The sequence below is a fragment of the Pyxicephalus adspersus genome, chromosome 12 (genome assembly GCF_032062135.1).
Source record: "Pyxicephalus adspersus chromosome 12, UCB_Pads_2.0, whole genome shotgun sequence".
In the NCBI taxonomy this organism is placed as follows: Eukaryota; Metazoa; Chordata; class Amphibia; order Anura; family Pyxicephalidae; genus Pyxicephalus; species Pyxicephalus adspersus.
In genome coordinates, this window is record NC_092869.1 from 20,361,405 (window position 1) to 20,382,811 (window position 21,407).

General features: G+C 37.7%; 1 protein-coding gene across 5 annotated transcripts in view; it reads left to right on the forward strand.

The window, feature by feature from the left end:
• Nucleotides 1-21,407, forward strand: part of CADM3 (cell adhesion molecule 3) — a 273,426-nt gene that overhangs the window by 210,384 nt on the left and 41,635 nt on the right. For all 5 annotated transcript variants that reach the window (XM_072428592.1, XM_072428593.1, XM_072428594.1 and 2 more), the window contains 2 exons: nucleotides 2,579-2,669; nucleotides 20,923-21,095. In XM_072428592.1, the coding sequence (XP_072284693.1) occupies nucleotides 2,579-2,669; nucleotides 20,923-21,095 (264 nt within the window). The remainder of the gene's footprint in view (nucleotides 1-2,578; nucleotides 2,670-20,922; nucleotides 21,096-21,407) is intronic.

The following is a 21,407-nucleotide window of genomic DNA, read 5'->3' on the forward strand; positions in this document are numbered from 1 at the left end:
AACATAGGGTCAATATGAGGTCTTCTATTGATATGTTCGGCTCTTTTTATTCCTAATAAAAGGTTCAGATGTTATAATATATTTTGTGAATACAAGTTGATGTATTGGCAGTGTTTCAGTTGGGGTATAGTGGAGAGGGTAGTTCGGCCGAGACCAGTCAGAAGGGGGTTTTAGCTGATTTAACCAAATGCATATTAGCACAATCCACGATCCATAATACATCCAGAGAGACAGGAGTGACAGAGCCCTTAGGCCTGGTCCACTGCACTACAGTGAGTTCTGCACTGCATTGCTGTGCATACCCTTTAATGTGAAAGGTATGGCTGGCATACAGTAGCTCACAAAAAGACATGCATACTGTTTTTTTTTTGTTTACCAGGTCCGTCAGCAAGGTGCATTGGAGTGTCCTTCACAACAAATGGCACAAACATGTGTTACCTTGTAATGTGACACATGAAACCTGCATCGCACAGATGTGAATCATGAAACTGTCATGAAATTAGCACACAGTATAACTCCAAACAAACAAATAAAGGGCACTAAATAAAATCTATTCATGATGAAAACATTCAAGGGCATGGCTCTTGATAAGCATAGAAGTGTAACTTGTCATATATATAGATACCAAATCACTTCCTGGTATATAAATAAATAGAAAATAGAAAATTAATCTGAATAAAAGGGCTAGGCCACATCTTTATGGGTTATAAATTATGAACTTCAGTAAACTGTAACATCAAAATTTTCAAAATATAACAAGTGTCTGTTAGGGTGATGTGAATCCCCTAATATTACAGTTTGGAATTACCTACCCTAACCATGAGATCTGGAGGTCTTCCAACTAACCATATCCAACTGAGGACATAATGAAACATTGTTTGAGTTGCTGGAAAGATATATACTACTAAAAAAACTGTAACAATATAGAAAAAAAAAATGAAAACCAGGATCTGTATACGAAAACAACAGAGGCATGTAATGCTATGAACAACAAATACAGTTTTTTTTAGAGAGAGAGATTTTAGAGAGAGAGAGACATCCTGGCCACAGAACCACCAACTTCTACAACTACAGGATCTCCAAATAGGGGACTTTGCAACAGATTGCAAAAACGATTTACTTAAAATGCAATAAAACCTTAGTAAACACTTGGATATACTGTTTCTTCCCTCCTAATTCTGTATAAATCCAGCCAATTAATCTGTGCTGAGATTTAATTGGCTGATGAAATCCAGCCAATTAATCTGTGCTGAGATTTCCTGTTCTGTGTTGACTACTGTATGTTCACATTCTGTGAAGCCCCATACCTTTTAGATTTAGGGTTAAAAAAATAAAATATGATGGCTAGCAGTTCAATAGTGGTACAGGAGTACAACAGCCAGGGCTCCAAAGAGAAAGAGAGTATAGTAGAAATGCTAAATATTCTGCATAACCAGTTTTGCTTGCTTCAACTCCTCTAAATATAAAAATGAAGGAAGATTGTGACTTAAAAGCTGGTGCACCCCTAATGTTTGCTTCCTTTTTGCAGTCTCCCTGAAGTCTAATATCCACAGTATAGCTAATGTCCACAAACATTAGGTATGTTGTCCTTAAACCTGATGTCCACAATATACCATGCTGCAACACTTCCTGTGCACCAGGACTTTAACATCCTCTCATTTTTTCTCTCACTTCTTCCTTTTTAATGTATGCCCTGGAGCTGTGCCACTGCTTCATTCATCTCCCTAGAGGCTTCTGCTTCTAAGCTCCCGCACATGATAAAATCAGCCTTATTTGGCCGTGAGTCTTCTGTGTATTATACCAAGCCACTGTGTCATTATTAGATTTATGTATTTGTTCCAAAGTGTTAAGGATCTGCTATGTTATCCGCAGCTCCTCTCTCTGTGCTTCATAAAGCATTGGCACTTAGTAGAGGAATAGACTGAGGTGTGATCTAAACATTGAATGGATTTAGGAGAAACTTTATTGCTAGTCTGCTATGCAGCAAAATGAGTCAGACAGAAGGCTCACCAATAAAGTGAAAATATGCCTAAAATTATGGCCAAGTGCAATTTATTTTCAGTTTTTTTTCACAAATAATAAATATCAATATTTGGCCTGACTAGGAAAAGATATTTGTCCTCATTATTGTAAATATTAATGTAATGTATGATATATCAAGGAAAGTAAGAGGACAGCTCCCCCCTGTGGGAAGATTATAATAAAAAAATAGCTTTAATTAGTGTCTTTCATTGACAAATAGTAATGGCTGGCATTTCATTTAACATGAATTTCATATACTCATATCTCATATTAGCAGGACTTATTATGTTTTAAAAATCTTTTGAGAATGCTTGGTGCCTAAATGACGCTTTCACAAGTACACATGAGATTCTTCAGATATGCAGAAGTGTGTTTCCAGTTTTGCAAATGTATTGACCTTTATTAGTCATGATTGTCAGTTTTAAAGAAAGGCTTATGAGTTTATTTTAGCATTGGTAATTGTTCCATAATGATTTACATTGCTCTTGTTTGCTGTATTTGATGAATTTGCTTTATTTTTCTATTAAGTAATAAAATTCTTTATATTTGCTTGCAGACCAACCAGTAGCAAAGATTGAGCCCCGACCCAACATGCCAAGAGAGGGGGAGAAGCTTCAGCTGCAGTGTGATGCCTTTGGAAACCCCACGTGAGTATGGTTTTACCAAGAAGCATTACCAGATAGAATAGGAGAAAAAGAGAACTTAAGTAAATGGTCGGAAAAAAAAAAATCAATTAGGGCATGTCACTTTCTAGAAATTTGAAAGAGAGTTATAAGCAATATAAAATGTGTTCTATTTCTATCTTTTGTTACACTATTTGTAAAACTCCAACATAAGCATATAATGTCTAAATACTAGAGACATGCATTGACTCTTTCAGTGATGTTCAGCACAACAATGATGTCACGGTAACTTGTGTTCCAATGGTTGTAATTTGCTTTATTCATTTGGGGCACAAAAGTGAATTTTATAACCTTTGAAGCTAATACGTAATATGTGTAATTTTATTTTTATTTTTTGTGTGAAATTTAAATTTAAAGAAGTGGGGCAGGGATAGAACCTTTGCTTTTTTTTGTTTTTTTTGCAGCTTGTGTCCTTAAAGGAAAATATCTCTTACGTCCTGTGTCATGTGTCCTACAAGAACATTACAGAATTTTTCCTAAGTGCATAAAGCTATTATAGTGCCTTGTTACTACAGTAAAGGAAAGTTAGAACCTCGGTTAGGTATTTACCGATGTCTGTTACCCTGTTAAGGAGATTTATTTGCCTAGTAAGGAAGCAAGGGAACACAAATTCACACAGTATGTATTTAAATGTGCTTCTAACCTTTTACTATTATTTGTAAAGTTAACAAAGTTTTTTGGGATACTGTCCCTGTGCTGTTCTATTTAAAGTGAAACTGTAGATTTTAAAAAAATATTAACAGGAAGGTTTTTATTGAAGAAGAGACTCTGTAATGTCCCTTCTGCAATAAAAGTATCTTACCTGCCTGGTAGCAGGTTACTTCTGTTGTTTATGGAGATGAGAATGCACAGCACAATGTACAATGTTTTGTTTTTTTGCCCTGGGCTTGATAAACAAGGTTGTGAAAGCTGTTGAAATTGGATAAATACCAAGCAAAGATGGAAGCATGCTTCTCATCTCTCTTCACAATCCAAGTTTTAGAAAGGCATTCTTCTCCATACAGTGTAGGACTTATTAGTCTTGCATTGTGGAGAATACCATCAGTAACTGCATCCAGAGCCTGGATCACTTTATGGCACAGGCTGCAGAGGACTGGTTGCCCACAGACTTGAAGCCTGTGTGGGAGCATTGAAAAAGTTAGGTAAAAGTAGTCTTTAAGTCACACCTAGACATAGACAAGCATTTATGCTTTCAGTGTGTTGAGATTCACATGAATAACAGCATTAAATTGGTACAAAAGAAAGGTAAAAAAAAACGCTAGCAATTTAGGAAGTAACCTTGAAAACTCTTCGCTACCTGTTGGGAAGAAGTGGGTGCTCAATATTCTGCACTATTCAGGAGCACATTCTAGTAGGATTCCCTTAATTTGAATTTTACATAGTAGGTCACGTTCAGTAGACTACTACTGACACTGCTCCTGAGTTTACATTTACACTGGGTGACAATGACTTGAACAAGAACAAAGCATTAACGGTATGCTCTTTTTTAGACAATACACGTAAAGTGTGTAAGATTAAATAAATAAATAAATAAATTTAAAAATATGTATGAGCACTGGCCAATAATACTACAAGATGACCTCTATTAGGCTCCTCATATGCGTGATTCTAACCAAACTGCTATTTCACCCTTCTATGCCACATTATTAGTTGCCGTGATCAATATTTCACTCACTTTTGCCCTTTGATTTTTCATTGTGACTTTAAATCCAGTCCATTGGGTTTATAATTTTGTTTTCTATTGACTGTTTTGATCATTTTGTTCTCAATGGGTTACGCAATGAATGTCAATAAAGATTTACTACTTTCTGCGTTTCCTTTTTGAGTGCTTTTGTGTATGTAGGTATTTACAGTAGTCAGTCATTTGAAAAAGAAAGTCCATCCTCCCTTAATTAGGGTATATAAATGAGTATCTTAAATAAGGTTTTATGTATGAGGAGAAAATTAAAAAATCAATCTGGTCCTTATTTGGTTCTAAAATTATTTAAACTAATCTCCCGACGTAAACCAACAACACAACAGATTCCAGTGTCACCATTCAGTGTCAGTTTATTTAAAAATGGTTCAGTAGCGTATAGAACCACTATCTGTACAGATCACCCTTGCATCCACATTTATAATCTTTAGAAACATATTTCCAATGTCACATTCCAAAACATGAAACCCAATACATATATCTTTTTTTCTGCTTGTGGAACCACATTTACCAGCAATACAAATTTTCTTCCTGGCTTTCAGTCACTCACATTGTTGTGGAAGAATTTTGCCCCACATTTCTTTACAAGGATGCTTCAGTTCATTTAGGTTTGTGGGCATTCATGCATAGCTCTCTTAGAGTACCACCACAGCGTTTTGACCAGGCTGAGATCTGGACTTTGACTTGATCATTGCAACAGCTTCATCCCTGTCTTTTTCAGCTATTCTGTTGTAGATTTTTTGGAGTTCTTGGTATCACTGTACTGTTTTATTACCCAAATGTGGCCAAGCTTTAACTGTAGCACAGATGGCCTCACATTTGACTCTAGAATACTTTGGTATACAGAGGAGTTCAAGGTCAACTCAATGACTGCAATGTGCTCAGGTCTTGTGGCTGCAAAATGGCTTTAATCATTACCCCTCGGCCCCCGTTCATTTGGTATAAGGTGTTTGTGCTAATATGCTGTGTTGGGTTTTTACTAAACATATAGCTGTGAATTAAGGCCAGATATCTCCTATTTGGAGTTGTCTGTTTAAAGGACATTGTCCCAGAAGTCTTGTGGTTTGTTCTTTTTAAAGAAAAGGTTTTACTCTGGGCCACCTTTCCAAACAAGCCAAACTTGTTCAGTCTTTTTCAAATTATACTGTCATGAGCTTTACTATTTATTTAATTGATTTAACCAGATTAACTAACTAAGGCATGTGAAGTAGATTTTCTGTTTTTGCATTGTTTTGAGCATTGCACATTCATAGGGTGAATTTTCTGGGAGGATTAGCTACTGTCCTAAATATTTTCCACTTCTAAATAATATTTCTCTCTGTCCAAAGATGGACTTCAGTTTGTTTGGAAATTGCCTTTTAACCCTTCCCAGATTCATGTTCAGCATACCAGATTCATAATTTTAGGACCTGCTAATAACCAGTTCATTTTTTAATATGTTTTGATACAAAAAAAAAAAACAAACCTTAAAATATTCAAAACGTTGAATTTTTTTTTCCCATTAATCTACACTTAAGCTGCGTACACACGTGCAATTTTTGTCGTTGGAAAGGATCTTTCACGATCCTTTCCAACGACAAAGGACTACACGATGCATGAATGGTGCTGTACATACAGCACCGTTCTGCTCTATGGAGAGGGGAGAGCAATAGGGCGGCACCGTGCTGCGCGCTTTCCCCCTTCCCTTGCATTAGGATCGCTCGTCGTTCATCGTTCGTGGATCCGCCAGGACGGATCCACGGATGATGAACGACGCTGACTGTACACACGCCAGATTCCCGACCGATATCTGGCCGATGCCGATTATCGGGCGAGAAAAATCTGACGTGTGTACGCAGCTTTAGTACCCCATAATGACAAAGTGACATTTACATAAGCATTAAGGCCTTTTACTTAGTACTTAGTTGAATTATCTTTGGCAGCAATTACAGCCTTAAGTCTTTTTGCATATAAAGCATCAAGCTCCTCATAGTTGAATTGGGGTATTTTCTGCCATTCTTTTTCATTGATTCTGCAAATCCTCTCATGCTAAGTCAGGTTGGATGGAGACTGTCAGAGGACAGTCATTTTCAGGTCTCTCCAGAAACATTCAATGGGATTCAAGTCAGGGCCCTGGCTGGGCCACTCTAGGACATTCACAAAGTTGTCCGTAAACCACTTATGTTTTGGTCTCCTTTATGTGCTTGGCTCATTGTTGGAGAGTGAACCTTTGGCCCAGTCAAAGGTCTTGAGCACTGTGGAACAGGTTTATATTTAGGGTATATCTGTACTTTGCCTAATTTAGCTTTCTCTGATCCCTGACCAGACTCCTAGTCCCTGCTATTAAAATGCATCCCTACAGCATGATTCTGCCACTACAATGCTTTACGTTTGGGATGCTATTGGGCTGGTGATGGGCAGTGCCTGGTTTGCGCTAGACATAATGGTTACAAGTGAAGCTATACAGTTCAATCTTGGTTTCATCAGACCAGAGAATCTTGTTTCTAAGAGTCTGGGAATCCTTCAATGCTGTCATCTAGCCCCTCTGCTATAAAGCCCAGATTGACGGATGGCTGGAGTTATGGCTGTCCTTCTAGAACTTAGTCCTTTCTCCATCCAAAGTGTCTGGAGCTCAGGCAGAGTGCCCATCGAGTTCTTGGTTATCTCTCCTACTAAAGCCCTTTTTCATCGATTGTTCAGTTTGGCCAGACAACCAGCTCCTGGAAGAGTCCTGTTGTGCCAAACATCTTTAATTTGAGTGGTATGAAGGCCACTGTGCTCTTGGGAACTTTTAACCCCCCTAGAGGTATTCCAGAGTGTGACTCAGGGTGGATTTTCCAGGCAATCTCGAGTCACACTCGGGGTAGCGTTTAATAAAAAAAAAAAACACTTACCTTGCTCCGTTGTCACCCCCCGTTGTCCTGCTGGTCCCCACAGATCCTGGGGACACTTCCTTCCTCCTTGATCTCCCATCGGCGTATGCAGTGATGTCGGGGCATGTGTCGGTGCGGCCGGGCAGATCGACTGAAAATTCAAATAATTTTGTATTGGATTCAATACAAAATTGCTGTATTGAGCCCAATACAAAGAAATATTCATATAATATATATATATATATATATATATATATTATATATGCTATTTTACAGTTATATTACACAGAATTGGACTGCTAGGGAGGTTGATGCAGCAGAATTATTGCTTTGCAACAATTCTTCCTCTGAGCTCTGCAGGCTTTTTCTTTCACCTCATTGCTTGATTTTTGCTCTGATATGCATTGTCAGCTATGAGGCCTACTATAGAGAGGTGTGTAACCTTCAAAATCATGTCCAATCAATTTAATTTACCACAGGTGGACTCCAGTCAAGGTGCAGAAACATCTTGTGCTCATACTTATGTAAATATAGATATTTCATTTTTTTTCTTTTTAATAAATTTACTAAATTGTCAAAAATTCTGTTTTCACTTTGTAACAATGGGGTACTGAGTGTAGACTAATGAAAGACAAACAAGAATTAAAATTTCAATATTTTTATTACATTTTTACATAATAATAAAAGGAAACATACTATATATATGACAAGACAATCAACTTCAGTATCAAAATTAGACCATCCAATCAAACAAAATAATACAAGGAGAAACCTTGCGAAAAGGACATACAATATATTAGAAGATATTATTAACAATGAACTAACTTATAACAAGGAGATCTGACCAGGTATTGACAAACAAAACAAAACAGGACAGGACCAGACAGGACACAAATGAAATTAGTCATCTGAGAGCCTATAACAAAATGAGATAGAAACCAAATGAATGAGTGAATGATACCAAAACCTCCCATATAAACTGACGACTGAGAACACAAAGGGAAAGAGGTGGGGAGTTTTAACAAATTAAAACCTGAATAACACAAAATTGACTTTCATTCTAAGAAGATCTATATTCTTTCCAGGGATCCCAAATTACATCAAATTTTTCTAATGTGCTATTTAGTATATGCGTCATCCTGTCATTAACCATAATCGAATCCATTTTGACGAACAAGGGATCTAACAATATTGTATTAGACTTCCATGACATAGCAAGAGTTATCCGAGCCGCCAACAGAATTAGTTACATAAGTTTAAGGGAAGGTTTGGGACCGACCAGATCACATTTGCTAAACAAAGCAGCTTCTGGAAATCTCTGTACTTCCATTTGCAGGACCCTGGAAAATAATATGAAAGACCCTCGAAAAAAAGTTTTGAGCAATAGGGCATGACCACCAAATATGAAGCATTGTACCCCTAGCCTTTGAAACACAATGGGGTGATGTTCAGAGAGCCTCTTCAGTACCAGATACCATCTGAGTGGAACTTTATAGTTGGCCTCAAGGAGGAGGAGTTAAGCGAAATCTTGGAAAGAGAATAAGCCACATCACACATCCCCTCCTCCCGCGTTAGGGAAAATCCCAGGTCTTCTTCCCAGGAACACATGTATTTTAGTTTCTGCGATGGAGTCATCAACGCGGCAAAGATTAAAGAAATTTGACCTTTCGTATTAGCCAAGGATCTACATAAGCTTTCAAATGAAGTGGGGCGCATTGGACGAGGGCCTAGACAGGCCTATTTTGCCTATAGAGGAAGTATTCATGTCTTGAAAGCTCCCGCTTATTGACTAGATAGTCAAAACTAAAGATAGAGCATACATATAGATTATCTTAAATACATCCATAACCTTTGTCAATCCACCATTTAAAACTATTGGGATTGCTGCATGGAGCAAACTCAGGGTTATTCCAAAGAGGAGTAAGGGGAACATGGGCCAAACAGAGTGCTGAATTAAACTGGCATTTATGACATATCTGAAGAGATTGATATATTGAGGGACATCTCATGGGCAGCCTGAGTTTCTTAGGAATCCACATCAAGGATTCTATACCCCCTAGTGAGATTCCCTACTCCTCCTTATCCACCTATTGTGGCCTAATCCTATGTAGTGTGTAATGTGAAAGTTGTGAAATTTGAGCAGCTATATATTATTGAGTGAAGAGAGGGACCCCTAATCCCCCCTGAATGCGAGGAGCCAGCATTGTCTTTCTTTGAAGTCTACTCTGTTTGCCTCCCCAGTCCATAATCCCTTTTTGAAGGAGACTAAAAACTGAAGGAGGAACTAAAATAGGGAGAGTGTGGAACTGATATAAAATCCTTGGCAGGATATTCATCTTAATTGCAGCTATCCGACCCAGCCAGAAAGGAGGGGAGCCAGACCAATTTTTCAAATCAGTATAAATCTTTTTGAGTAAAGAAGTGTAATTAGCTTGAAACAAAGACTGATATGATGGAGTTAGTTGTATCCCCAGATACTGGAGCAAGTTTTCCTTCCAGCGGAGATAAAAATTGTCTTTTAAAAAATCTTTTACTAAAGAAAGTTGATGTTCTGGAATATTGATCATCCAAGAGTTTAAAGAAGTTAGGCAGTGTGATATGAGGGAAAGAAACGTACACGAGAATATCGTCAGCGAACAGAGCATATTTTTGTTCCCTCCTGCTACATTGAATACTTCTAATATTCTGGTTGTCCCGAATTGCTATTGCCAAAGGTTCAATAGCAAGGGTAAAAAGAAGAGAAAATGAAAGGCAACCTTGGCTCGTACCTTTTTTAATGTGGATATTGTAAGAGAGGAAGCCACCCAGGGATATGTTTGCTATTGGTTTGTCATATAAGGAAAGAGGAAGATTTACAAAATATGAACCAAACCCCATAACAGATAGTACCTTAAACAAGTATGACCAGGACAAACTATTGAATGCTTTCTGAAGATCATTTGCCAGTAGCATGGCTTCTCTCTTAGTCTCTTTGTCCCAATTAGTGTGCAACGGTGATATCAAATCTAGTAAACGTCTTGCTTGGTCAGGGGCCTGCCTATATTGCATAAATCCCACCTGGTTCAGATATAGGCACCCAAAAAAGAGCTCAAAGGAACCGATAAAATTTTAGTCATCAGTTTCTGATCACAATTGATTAATGAAATGAGTCTGTAGTTTGCAATGTCCGTGGCATCTTTACCCGGTTTAGGGATGATACTAATAAGGGCCCGATTTACCTTTAAAGGAAGAGAGTGACCCTCTCGTAAATAATTGAAATATTTAACAAGATAAGGAATCAGTTGAGAACCAAATGTTTTGCAATAAACATGAGAGAATCCATCCATACCATCCACTGCCAGATTTCAATAACTTAAGTACTTTGAGAGCTTCCTCACTAGAGAAAGGTTTCTCCAAAATCTTTACATGCTTGGCTTTAAGCATTGGCATTAAAAGATACCTGAAGTAAGCCTTCATGGCCTTTTTCGAAAATGTGTGCTGCTTACCATATAGGGAACTATAAAAATCTTCAAAAGTCGACAAAGTTTTCTCTGGATTTTGGGAAAGCCTACCATCCTTCAATTTAATTTTGGGAACGGCATAAGTTTTGGATTCAATTTATTACCTAAGTCTCTCTGGTTTGTCCCCCCAGGTATAAAATTTATGAGCCGCCCACCTTAGAGATTTTGCAGCTTTGGTTTTAAGCAGAAGATTGAGCTCGGTTTGTAGGAACTCAATTTGAGGGCGGAGATCCAAAAGAGGATTGGTCTTATGTTGAAGCTGAAGAGTGTGATAATCTCTCATCTTAGCCTCTTTTCTTTCTCTCGTCTTAACTTTTTCTCTTCTGTTGAGCCCTTATTCTGATGAGTTCCCCTCTAATATAAGCCCTATGGATATCCCGATTGTTGGCCAACGTATCCTCAGGGTTGTTAAATGTGAAGAAGCACCTGATTAATTTCTCAATCTCTGTATGGAACAAAGTATCCAAAAGTAAACTCTCATTAAGTCTCCATTGGAAGCTGGATTGTGAGTCCCGCAAACCCCTCAAGTACAAACTACGGGGTCGTGGTCTGACCAACAAAATACAGGCTTTGGACCCCATGGAAATTAGCTGGGGTTGCAGAAAAACGTGGTCAATACGGGAGTATTGATTGTGGGCCACAGAAAAAAAGTATAATCTCTTGCAGATAGGTTTAATTCCCTCCATATATCTAGCAAATCATATTGTTTTAGCAGGTTGGAAAATCTGTGACTCTTCTTGGGGGAAAACTGTATCTAGGAGAGCTAGTCTTATCTAAAACTTGATCCAACCCCAGGTTGGAATCACCTAGAACCAAAAGACACCATATGCACAAGAGAGGAGAAGAAATCAATTTGACCATCATTAGGGGTGTAATAAGTAACCACAGTAACCACTTGACCCTCAATAGAACCACGGACTAACAAGTACCTACTCTCCGGATCTCGGACCACATCTGTAGAGAAAAATTCAAATTTCTAGAAAAGCAAAGCATCACTCACTTACTTTTTTTATCTAAGTTTGTCTGGTAAAAAAGGAGAAATCTCTTGTGTAAAATTCTTGGTATTGAGTTGCGGGACAATGGCTCTCTTGCAGAGCCAGGATGTCCACCTTGGAATGCCTTAACTTGTTTAGTAGGAGAATTCAGCCCTTGAACATTGTCAGTACCACTACAGGGGGCAGATCTGGCCTCAGCCAGCCTCAACAACTGAAGAAACTGCCATTGGTCAATGTAAATAGAACAGATAATGTAAAATACCAAGACTAAAGGGAGCCCCCCCATGTACAGGGCAAACTGAGGGGGAAGGAAAGAACATCAGGAAAAAAAAAACAACACTGATCACAAGACTAGAAACACACAAAAAACACAATGTGCAATCTTGCAAAGTTAGGAACAATCAAGATAGGATTTCATAATTGTCCCTAGAGGGACCATCTGTTTTAGGGGCTACTAAGGTCCTGTGAGCTCTGTCACTTTTAAAATGTGAATCAAAGACATCAAATAACATAGCTTTAAGGAATTGCTTTACCATTTCTGTAACATCTTTAAAAGACTCAGGTAATCCACGGATGCGAAAGTTGGAGCGCCAAGTGCGATTTTCAAGGATGTCATTTGAGTTGACAACCTTGAAAATTGAGTTGTAATTTTTCTAGCTGAGTATCCAATACTGATTCCTGCCTTGTGTTTTGGGAAACTCTAGGGGTAGTAGCATCCAGATTTTAGTCAATTAAAACTAATCTAGATCCGAGACCTTGGAGGTCCTGCCTGAGGTCAGAAGTAATTGATGCAGAAGTCTTAGCAAACTCTGTTTGAAATAAAGCTGCCAAATGTGAGAGCAATGTAGACTCCCCTTCGGAAAGTGGGGAGAGAGCAGCAGGAGGCATATTATCCTGGGGCAGGAGATTGAATCTTTTGCCTGTGGGGATGAGAGCAGAGGATTTGAGAGGGAGAGAGAGGTCCCTGTCATCCATATTGGGGGAGCAGGGACTAAATGCAGGGGCATAGCCCTGTGAGCAGGCATGCAGAGTCTTAGGATCAGGTGAACTAGAGCCTGTGAGTGAGGTTGCTGGAGAAGCTGGGGGAGAGACTCCTTTCAACCCGGCTGCTTCTGATCCAGGCTTCTACCGGATCCTGCAGTCTGATTATACTGGTGCTCCTTATGATCGGGACATGCCATGTGTTGGGAGTCCCGTCCTGCGGCCATTTTAAATTGCAGCCGTGGAGTCTGAGACTGGGAAACTCGGTCTTCCCTGATGATTTTCCAATCATGGTGTCCAGTCAAGTGCTTTCCTGAGGTCTTCCCTTGTCCAACGAGCAGCTGCTGAGTCTGCTTGTGAGGGTCCGGATATGGATCCGAAGGGATGCATAGATAGTGATCTATCTTCCTACTGCCATAGACGCCGGCACATGCGCACTCCCAAAAAGGAATTTAAATGATGTGGCAGCAGGTTTTTACATAACAAAATATATATGTTTTCAATTTTTTACCTTATACCCTAGGATATGTCTCAGCATCTAGGTTAGAGTGGCATCAAAGACTTCTTGGAAGCTCCCAGGATGTTCATGATCCCAAATAAACTTTCACTTTTAGTTGAACTGAAACCAAATCAATAACTGTTTTTTTTTTGGTGAGCAAAACTTTTTTTTTAGCAAAGTGCACAATTCAAAAAATAGGTCTTTCTGCATATCCAAACCAAAAACTACATAACAACTATGTATCTAAATGATATTTAAAGACCTGAAACTTCTTATGAGATTGAGGTACTAAGCTTTCTGAGGACCTTGCCAGAAGGTCCATAACGGCTCCCTTGAGTCACATTGGTTGATATAAATATATTTTTTTATTTTTTTGGGAAAATGCAAGGACCATTTTAGGAGACCCTGTCCATCTCCAAAAAAATCCATCCACTGACTTCCATCTCTATAAAGGACTTATCTATGGCCCGATGCCAGAGGATGGAACAATGGTAGCTAGCAGGGGACACAGAATTCTGACACTCCAAGAAGTGTTAGATGATGAAGAGTCAATTGGAGGTTGCAGTACAGTAAACAGAGGAAGCTGGGGCTGCCAATGAGGAAAGCATGAGATCTTTTCAATTGTAGGAGACATGCATTATGAATTTTTAGAGGCTGACAGAGTCTCTTTAAGCAAGCAGGGCATCCAACTGTAGAAAGTAAATTTCATGATGAAGATTGAAGCCTCTAGTTGTATGTTATATTCCATCAGTCAGTTTAAATGCAGTATTTCATATTTAACATAGTTATGTGTATCTATAGGCACGCTTGTATGCTAGTTAATATGTGCTTGTCAAGGCTATGCAGACAGAGGGCTTGTGGTATAGCTTGTCTGTGCCATTTAATGACAAATTATTGTTCAATCAAAACGTTTTCCAGAGTTCCAAATAGCAAAGTGATTTTAATCTCTAAATATAATGTGTTAAATTGGACTCCTGTAAAGAGAAAAGACTGTCAGTATACCCTTACTTTTGATGCTTGTTTATTTATGGAAAACATATTTATAGTAAATCCTGTATTGTCATTTTCTACCCTGCTGCTCTTCCACTAAACGTTACATACCTCATCACCATCTCTGATTTCTTCATCTGGCTCTCTTCTTGCCTTTTTGCAGTTGGCTCCCTGCTGATTAACCACTATGCAAGAGCAATATCTACAGACCGTGGGTAAAGTCTCTTGAAGCCTCGTGAGATAGAGACATCACACATCCCAGGAGGCTTTAGGACAGCTGGAAGGTCCACTTTAAGGATTTTATCAGCGTTTCATAGCTGAAAAAGCTGTTAATATGCAGGTTATGGGTCTGCTCTTCTTTCAAAACAATAGGGATTATTGATTCCTGTGGTATAGCTGGCCTCACACAGTCAGATTATGAACTGTCAGATCAACAAAATGAACAGTAACTGTGTAGTGTTCCCTACAGTCCTCTACAAGGTACAAGTGGGTCACAAGCACTTGTCATAAAGTCTGCAAACCCTGATTTGCTTTACAAATGCATAAAGCCCTATATAGACAGTCTGTAGTTGTCACTTAAAATTATCATTAGTTATTGTTTCAGGTGATAGTAGGAACTAATGAGGGATGTATAGACAATCTGCTTGGCTACTGCTGAGCAGTCTATTCTGTTCTATAAAGAAAGAAGGGGGGGGGGGGAAGAGAAGAGCCTTGCTGAGGGAACTACAGTAGTCCTTATTGGCCATTTTGGTTTTGCTAATTAGCAGCTGGATTTTTAGTAATTGGGCATAGCTGATTGCTAAATTATATCATGGGATATCTGTACTGATAACAGATCCACAATACACAGAGATGTGTTCCACATGCCATTTCCCTGTTTTTTTGTTTTTTTTTTTGGATTGTACAGTTGCTATGCTGAACAAAAGTGGAATGCAGTGGGTTTGGAAAGTGGATGTGTTTTGTGGCAAATCATTTGTCACAAAACACAAAACACTCTGGAATAATGTGGGCTAGCTAGGCACAGTGTCACTTGGTAGATCTCTCTTAAGAATGGGCAAAATATAAGCACATAATTGGCAAAGCACAGTGTCAACTGGGCACATTGTGCATAACTTGGCAAATTATAATTTGAGTTCTGCACAGTGTACCAGAGACTGGGCAATTTATACTATTGGCTAGACACAGCGTGCAAACCTTGGAAGAGCATATTACTGGCTAAGCACAGTGTAAAGATTCTTACAATATATATGATCAGCATATGATAGAACCTATTATATGCTGAATACAGTGCACAAACCTTGTTAGCACATACTATTACCTAAGCACAGTGTACAAAACTTGGCTGAGCATGATATGACCATATAATGATATAATATATGATATAATGATACCATGATATGACTATATAATGATATAAAATAATATAATACCATGATATGAACATATAATACATATCTTGTATAACATGGTGACAAAAAGGTCACTCTTGTTACTAGGCTGGACAGTAAGTATATGTGCCCATGTTATCTCAAATACTGCCTCGGATGTAAAACCGGCAATGTTGCGTCTTCAGGGAACCTGTAGGATTATCTGTTTGTTGTTCAGAATTTCTGTGCTAGGGCAGGTTTTACTGGGAATCTGCAAGAGCAGGGTGAGGCAGATTACAGGGCCGACATTTTCCTAAGGTCCAGAAGCCTATTTAGCATACTTTGTGCCAGGCAGCAGTATTCTGTGCCAGCCAAGAGGCTGTAAATTATTTTGTTTATAGACTTTTTGCTGTTGCTGAAACCAACAACTGCAAGGGAAGATTCCTTATTTTTGTTTTGACCAATAAACATGGGCAGGAGCCCTAACATGAACTTGCTGTGTGGACTTGCCTCATGGTCACCCTGTCTTTGCTGCTAATCACTTACAATTGGTAGAACATATTACACTGTGCAAACCCCCTTACCTGGGACAAATTTAGTAAGAGAACTGTAGCTGCAGAATGGTTGTAACTATGCATCTGGAGAGGGTGGGAAAGCAGCAAGCAACAAAACATTTCCACAAGCTGGTCATATTTATATATGTATGTAAAAAGACTTACTACAAAGAACAATGGCAGTTTAAAAAGTGTAGTAACCCTTATTGGCAAAGATTCAGCAAGCTGATTATCCCTGTTCAGTAAAGGTGGTCTTATTGGTCACAGTGGCCATATAGTAGAGTAGCAACATCTACTTACTATCTATTTAACTGCTCCTTCACATCTTTCTTACATTTTGTTCCTTGTGCATTTTTCAGCAAGTGTTACTAGTCACACCTTTTCACTTCTTTCTGTCTCACCTCTCCCACACTGCACCTCCCCAGTCTTCTTCATTCACATCTTCTCCACACATCTCACACTTAATCTCATTATTTAAGAGTGATAAGCAATGCCTTTCAGAGTGAATGCTTATAAGGTAAATGTCAGGCATGCATAAACAATGCCTAAGTAACATGTTACAATATCAATATCTAGCAGTCTGAGTTTGCTCTGCAAAGCCTCAACAACAAAAAAAAAAATGAAAAACAATAACAAAACCAATAACAAAACCAGTGATCATTGGGGAGAGCTCTAATATTTGGATTCCTCAAGCAAGATCACTAGTTGATTCTTAATATAGTCCATTGTGTTAGAAATTCTGCCTTCATGCAAAAATTACATTGAATAATGTTTGTATGTACTTTGTTTTAAAAATGATTGGATATTGTACAGAATAATGTTTGAAATAAACTGCTACTACAGTGCAAACCCTACTAATTGCATTACACATTTTAGATTAGAGATCAATTGATGTGGGAATTAGCCAACCTCAAATGGCATCAATATGGATATTAGGGTTGCCTCCATTATACAATAGGTATAAAAAGGAAGGAAGACAAAAAGCAGGGGTTTTGTTGGCAATAAGTAGATATATATTGTGAGTAGGTTATATTGGATTCATATAACATTCAATAAAAGCATAGAAGGTACATGTATACATAAGATGGAGTTACGGGAGATTTTGTCCCAGTCCCCCCACAAATAGTTGGGGGGAGTGCAGAGTAGGTTGGGGACTGATAATCTATACACTGATAGTTTTAAGATAAGGAGTGCTTGAAAAATCGTGGTATGATACGTTGTCTTGACGCGTTTCGCCCTTATTGGCTTCATCAGGGGACTTAAGGATCACTGGGAGTTACCCTATATAGACATAATACATAATACATATATGCTGATCAATACAATAAAATAATAACGTGCTGTAGGGTAACAAGGTGATTTATAAACCATAAAAAACCAAAGGGTAAGAGTCATATGGCTGTACGTATAAGTACTACCTCTTTTACCCATACTTTGTTTCCATCCCCAGACAGGAACTTTACCACTTCTGATCCTGTTCATTCCTTCTTTTTACATGTTGAGTGCATTTTGAACTGTGAGTACTTTTATTATTTATCTATCCATAGCAACATATGTGTTATTGCACATCATTATCATATGATGTATTTATATGATTTGCACATGTTTGCATTTTATTTTTATTAATTTTTTCCATAAAAACCAAAGGTAAGAGTCATATGGCTGTACGTAGAAGTAATTATAAGACAAAAGTCACAAATTGATTAGTTTAAATTACTGATTATTTAAAAATGATAGCAAAGTCCTAAAGCGTATTTGTATGTATATGGCGCTATACAGCATATACCGTATATGGCGCTCCATATAGTGTGTACACTCATCGCATATATTGTACATATGTACATATAGTATTATAGTGCCTATACTGTTTAATGTAAAAGATGGTCTAGTAATTAAGTGATTAAATATTGTTCATGTCTGGGAAGGTGGTTTGGATCAAAAAAGTCACATATCTTTGTGCGGTTTGAGAGATGTGCAATAGCTTTTAGGCTAGTGCAGTGTCAAATAGATAGAGGGTATAGAGTAAATTGATATATAAAATGCAGACATGTGATAATCAATTCAAATCATTTAAATTCTGGATATATAAAATGCAAACGTGATAATCAATTCAAATCATATAAATACATCATATGATAATGATGTGCAATAACACTAATGTTGCTATAGATAGATAAATAGAAAAAGTGCTCACAGTTCAAAATGCACTCAACATGTAAAAAGAAGGAATGAAGAGGAAGTGGTAAAGTTCCTCTCTGGGGATGGAAGCAAAGTATGGGGTAAAAGAGGTAGTACTTATACGTACAGCCATATGACTCTTACCCTTTGGTTTTTTTATGGTTTAAAAATCACCTTGTTAAGCCACACCGCGTTAATATTTTATTGTATTGATCAGCATATATGTATTATGTCTGTATAGAGTAAAACACTCCTTATCTTAGAACTATCAGTGTATAGATTATCAGCCCCCAACCTACTCTGCACTGGGGACTGGGAAAAAATCGCCTGTAACTCTATCTTATGTATACATGCACCTTCTATGTTTTTATTGAATGTTATATGAATCTAATATAACCTACTCACAATATATATCTACTTATTGCCAACAAAACCCTTGCTTTTTGTCTTCCTTCCTTTTTACCTATTGCACAGTTTAGAGTTTATTTCAGTTGCACAACAAAGTATCCATCTAAGTACACCCAATAAGCCTTGAGGGTTCCAGGAAACAAATGTTTAAGAAATCATCTTCTGACCCAAATGTGTACACATCAAAGGAACAAAAACTGTTACATGCAAGATGTAAGTCGTCCTAGTTGACAACTTAGATTTTATTTTTTAGGCAAAACCACTTCCATTGTGTGAAGCCTATTTTCTATTTTAAGATTTGTGTAAGCATGTTCATTAAGTGTAGTAAAGCACAACAAGTAACACTGTTCCATCATATTATATGGTCCTGCTACTGACCTCTCCCAATAGCATTCTTATCACAATCTTTATTTTGCACTGTGAATGGAAATAAAAGGATGTCCTGGTATCAATTATGTTGTAAAAAACACTGCTGAATTAAGTAGTGAATGAAAACATATGTAGCACTAAAATACTTTTATTAAACTAAATAAAACTGCCAGCACATTTCTGTAAGATCATAGCCTCCACTCATCAGGGCCCTTACACAGAGTAGCGGTGTCATTTTTATACTATGGTGGAAAATTACTTAGTATACTGTAATTTTAATTATTACTGTCAAATTACAGTCTCATGTTTTTATGCATAGACATCAGAGGACATTCTGCACAAGTGTGCAAAAGTGATATAAAGACTGAAGGGGGGGGGGACTAGGGGTGTGTGCAGAAGTCATAGTGTCCATGAAAGTATTGTCTTTTCCTGATCCAAATATGAATGAACAGACTGAGTGACGTATTAAACACTCCATCCTTTAATTACTAGTGAGTATTTATAGTTAAAGCACACCCAAAACATAACTGTGCACCAGATTTTCCTATATTACTTTTTTAAGGTAGTTGGACATATTGTACCTATTTATCCAGCGCTGGCAGAGCTCCATCCATTGTACACTGCAAACTGCTATTGCTGGATGGAACACTGCCTTGGAAATAGCTGGGCCATGCAAAAGAAAATAATACAAAAAATATAATTAGGTAGTAGTAATAATAATACTGTTTTGTGCACAGTTTCTTTTTCTAAATTTAGTTCACCTCTTTCTGGGAATGAGTATGGAAATAGATCCTGTACTCATTTCCCAAGATGGGGGAGTCCATATCCAGCTACCTCCTTATTAAGAGGAGCTTTAAAATTCTAAAAAGCTCTCAAACATTGACCACAAACCATGGACCATGGACCACAAACATTGAGTCATGTTAAAGATATGCATCTCTCCCCCCCTAACTATTGGGTCCCCACTTTTAGGGCCAGGCGGGGGTTTGAAAGGAGGGGCTACACATTCAATGCCTTAACCTTTTTTGGCTTGCCAGGTTTTATTTAAAAATAGGGTCTGGTTTTAACATTGGTGAAGACCATCTTTTTTGTGTAAAATTAAAAAAAAATTGAAAACTACATCTTTAAGACAGCCTGTGCAATTTTTCAGACATCATCCTCACATTTGGTGACAATACTATGTTTAGAAGCTTTGCATTAACTTGCAAACTCAAAATCTCCAAAAGTCAAATTTGAACATTTGATATTTTAGGTTTGACTTTGAAAAGTCATTTTTTTTAGTTGAAATTTCATTTCTCATTACTGTAAACATTGTTTATTATCTACCTTAGATTTTTTACTGAAGACGTGCCTATACATTGTGGGCTGTACTCTGTCTGCAGCACAAGTCACAGCTTGCAATGCCTTCACGCAATTCTAGGAGCATGATTGGCAACTCCTTTTGCACAGAGATTCACTGTTACAATAGAACACATTAGTATATCTGTAAGTTTGTACTGCCCACCTTTATGCCCTGCACATTTGATTATTGTGGGAGAGTGGTCACCTATGTGCCCAAAATACTACACAAAAAGGGTTTTTCTAGAGCAATTGTGGTGTAATTTAGTTATACTTGTATGCTTTTTGTTTGTCATAACTTAAAAGTTGGAGAGTAGCTGAAGGTTTACAAACACATGGATAATAAACCAAACATCCATAAACTCCACAACTGCAAATGTGGGAAGCAAATGCACACTACTATCAAACATGTTTTAAATACTACTAAGGTTTCTTTATACTTTATTCAGAAAGTGTAACCTAAGAATTTCTTCTTAACTTCATTGTTTAGACCCGAAAGATATGTCTGGACACGGAAGAATGGTGAGCTACCCCAAAGTGCAACCTTTGAACAAAATAGCTTGGTGTTCCAGAACCTCAACAAAAGTGACAGCGGCACCTACATTTGTGAAGTTTCCAATATAATGGGATTGTATATTGCAGAATACAATTTGGATGTTAATGGTAAGAAAAGACATGTTTAACTGTTGCTAAAAATGTTAACTGTTGAGTTGCTATACATTGTGCTCTGTGTAATAAACAACATGTACTTTAAAACACACACCCTGTAAAAACCATAATATGAGTTCCTTCATGTTGTAGCTGCTTTTTGCAGTTAACACACAATGTTTTGATTCTTTTACTTGTGAAAATATTCTGTAAAATATCTTAAAAGCCAAACTTGACATTTTTTGGTGGGAGGATGTTTCCTATCTCAGTAACATAATTATAAAAAAATTCCATTGTGGGTTCCATGTAAGCCCTGGGTTCTAAATG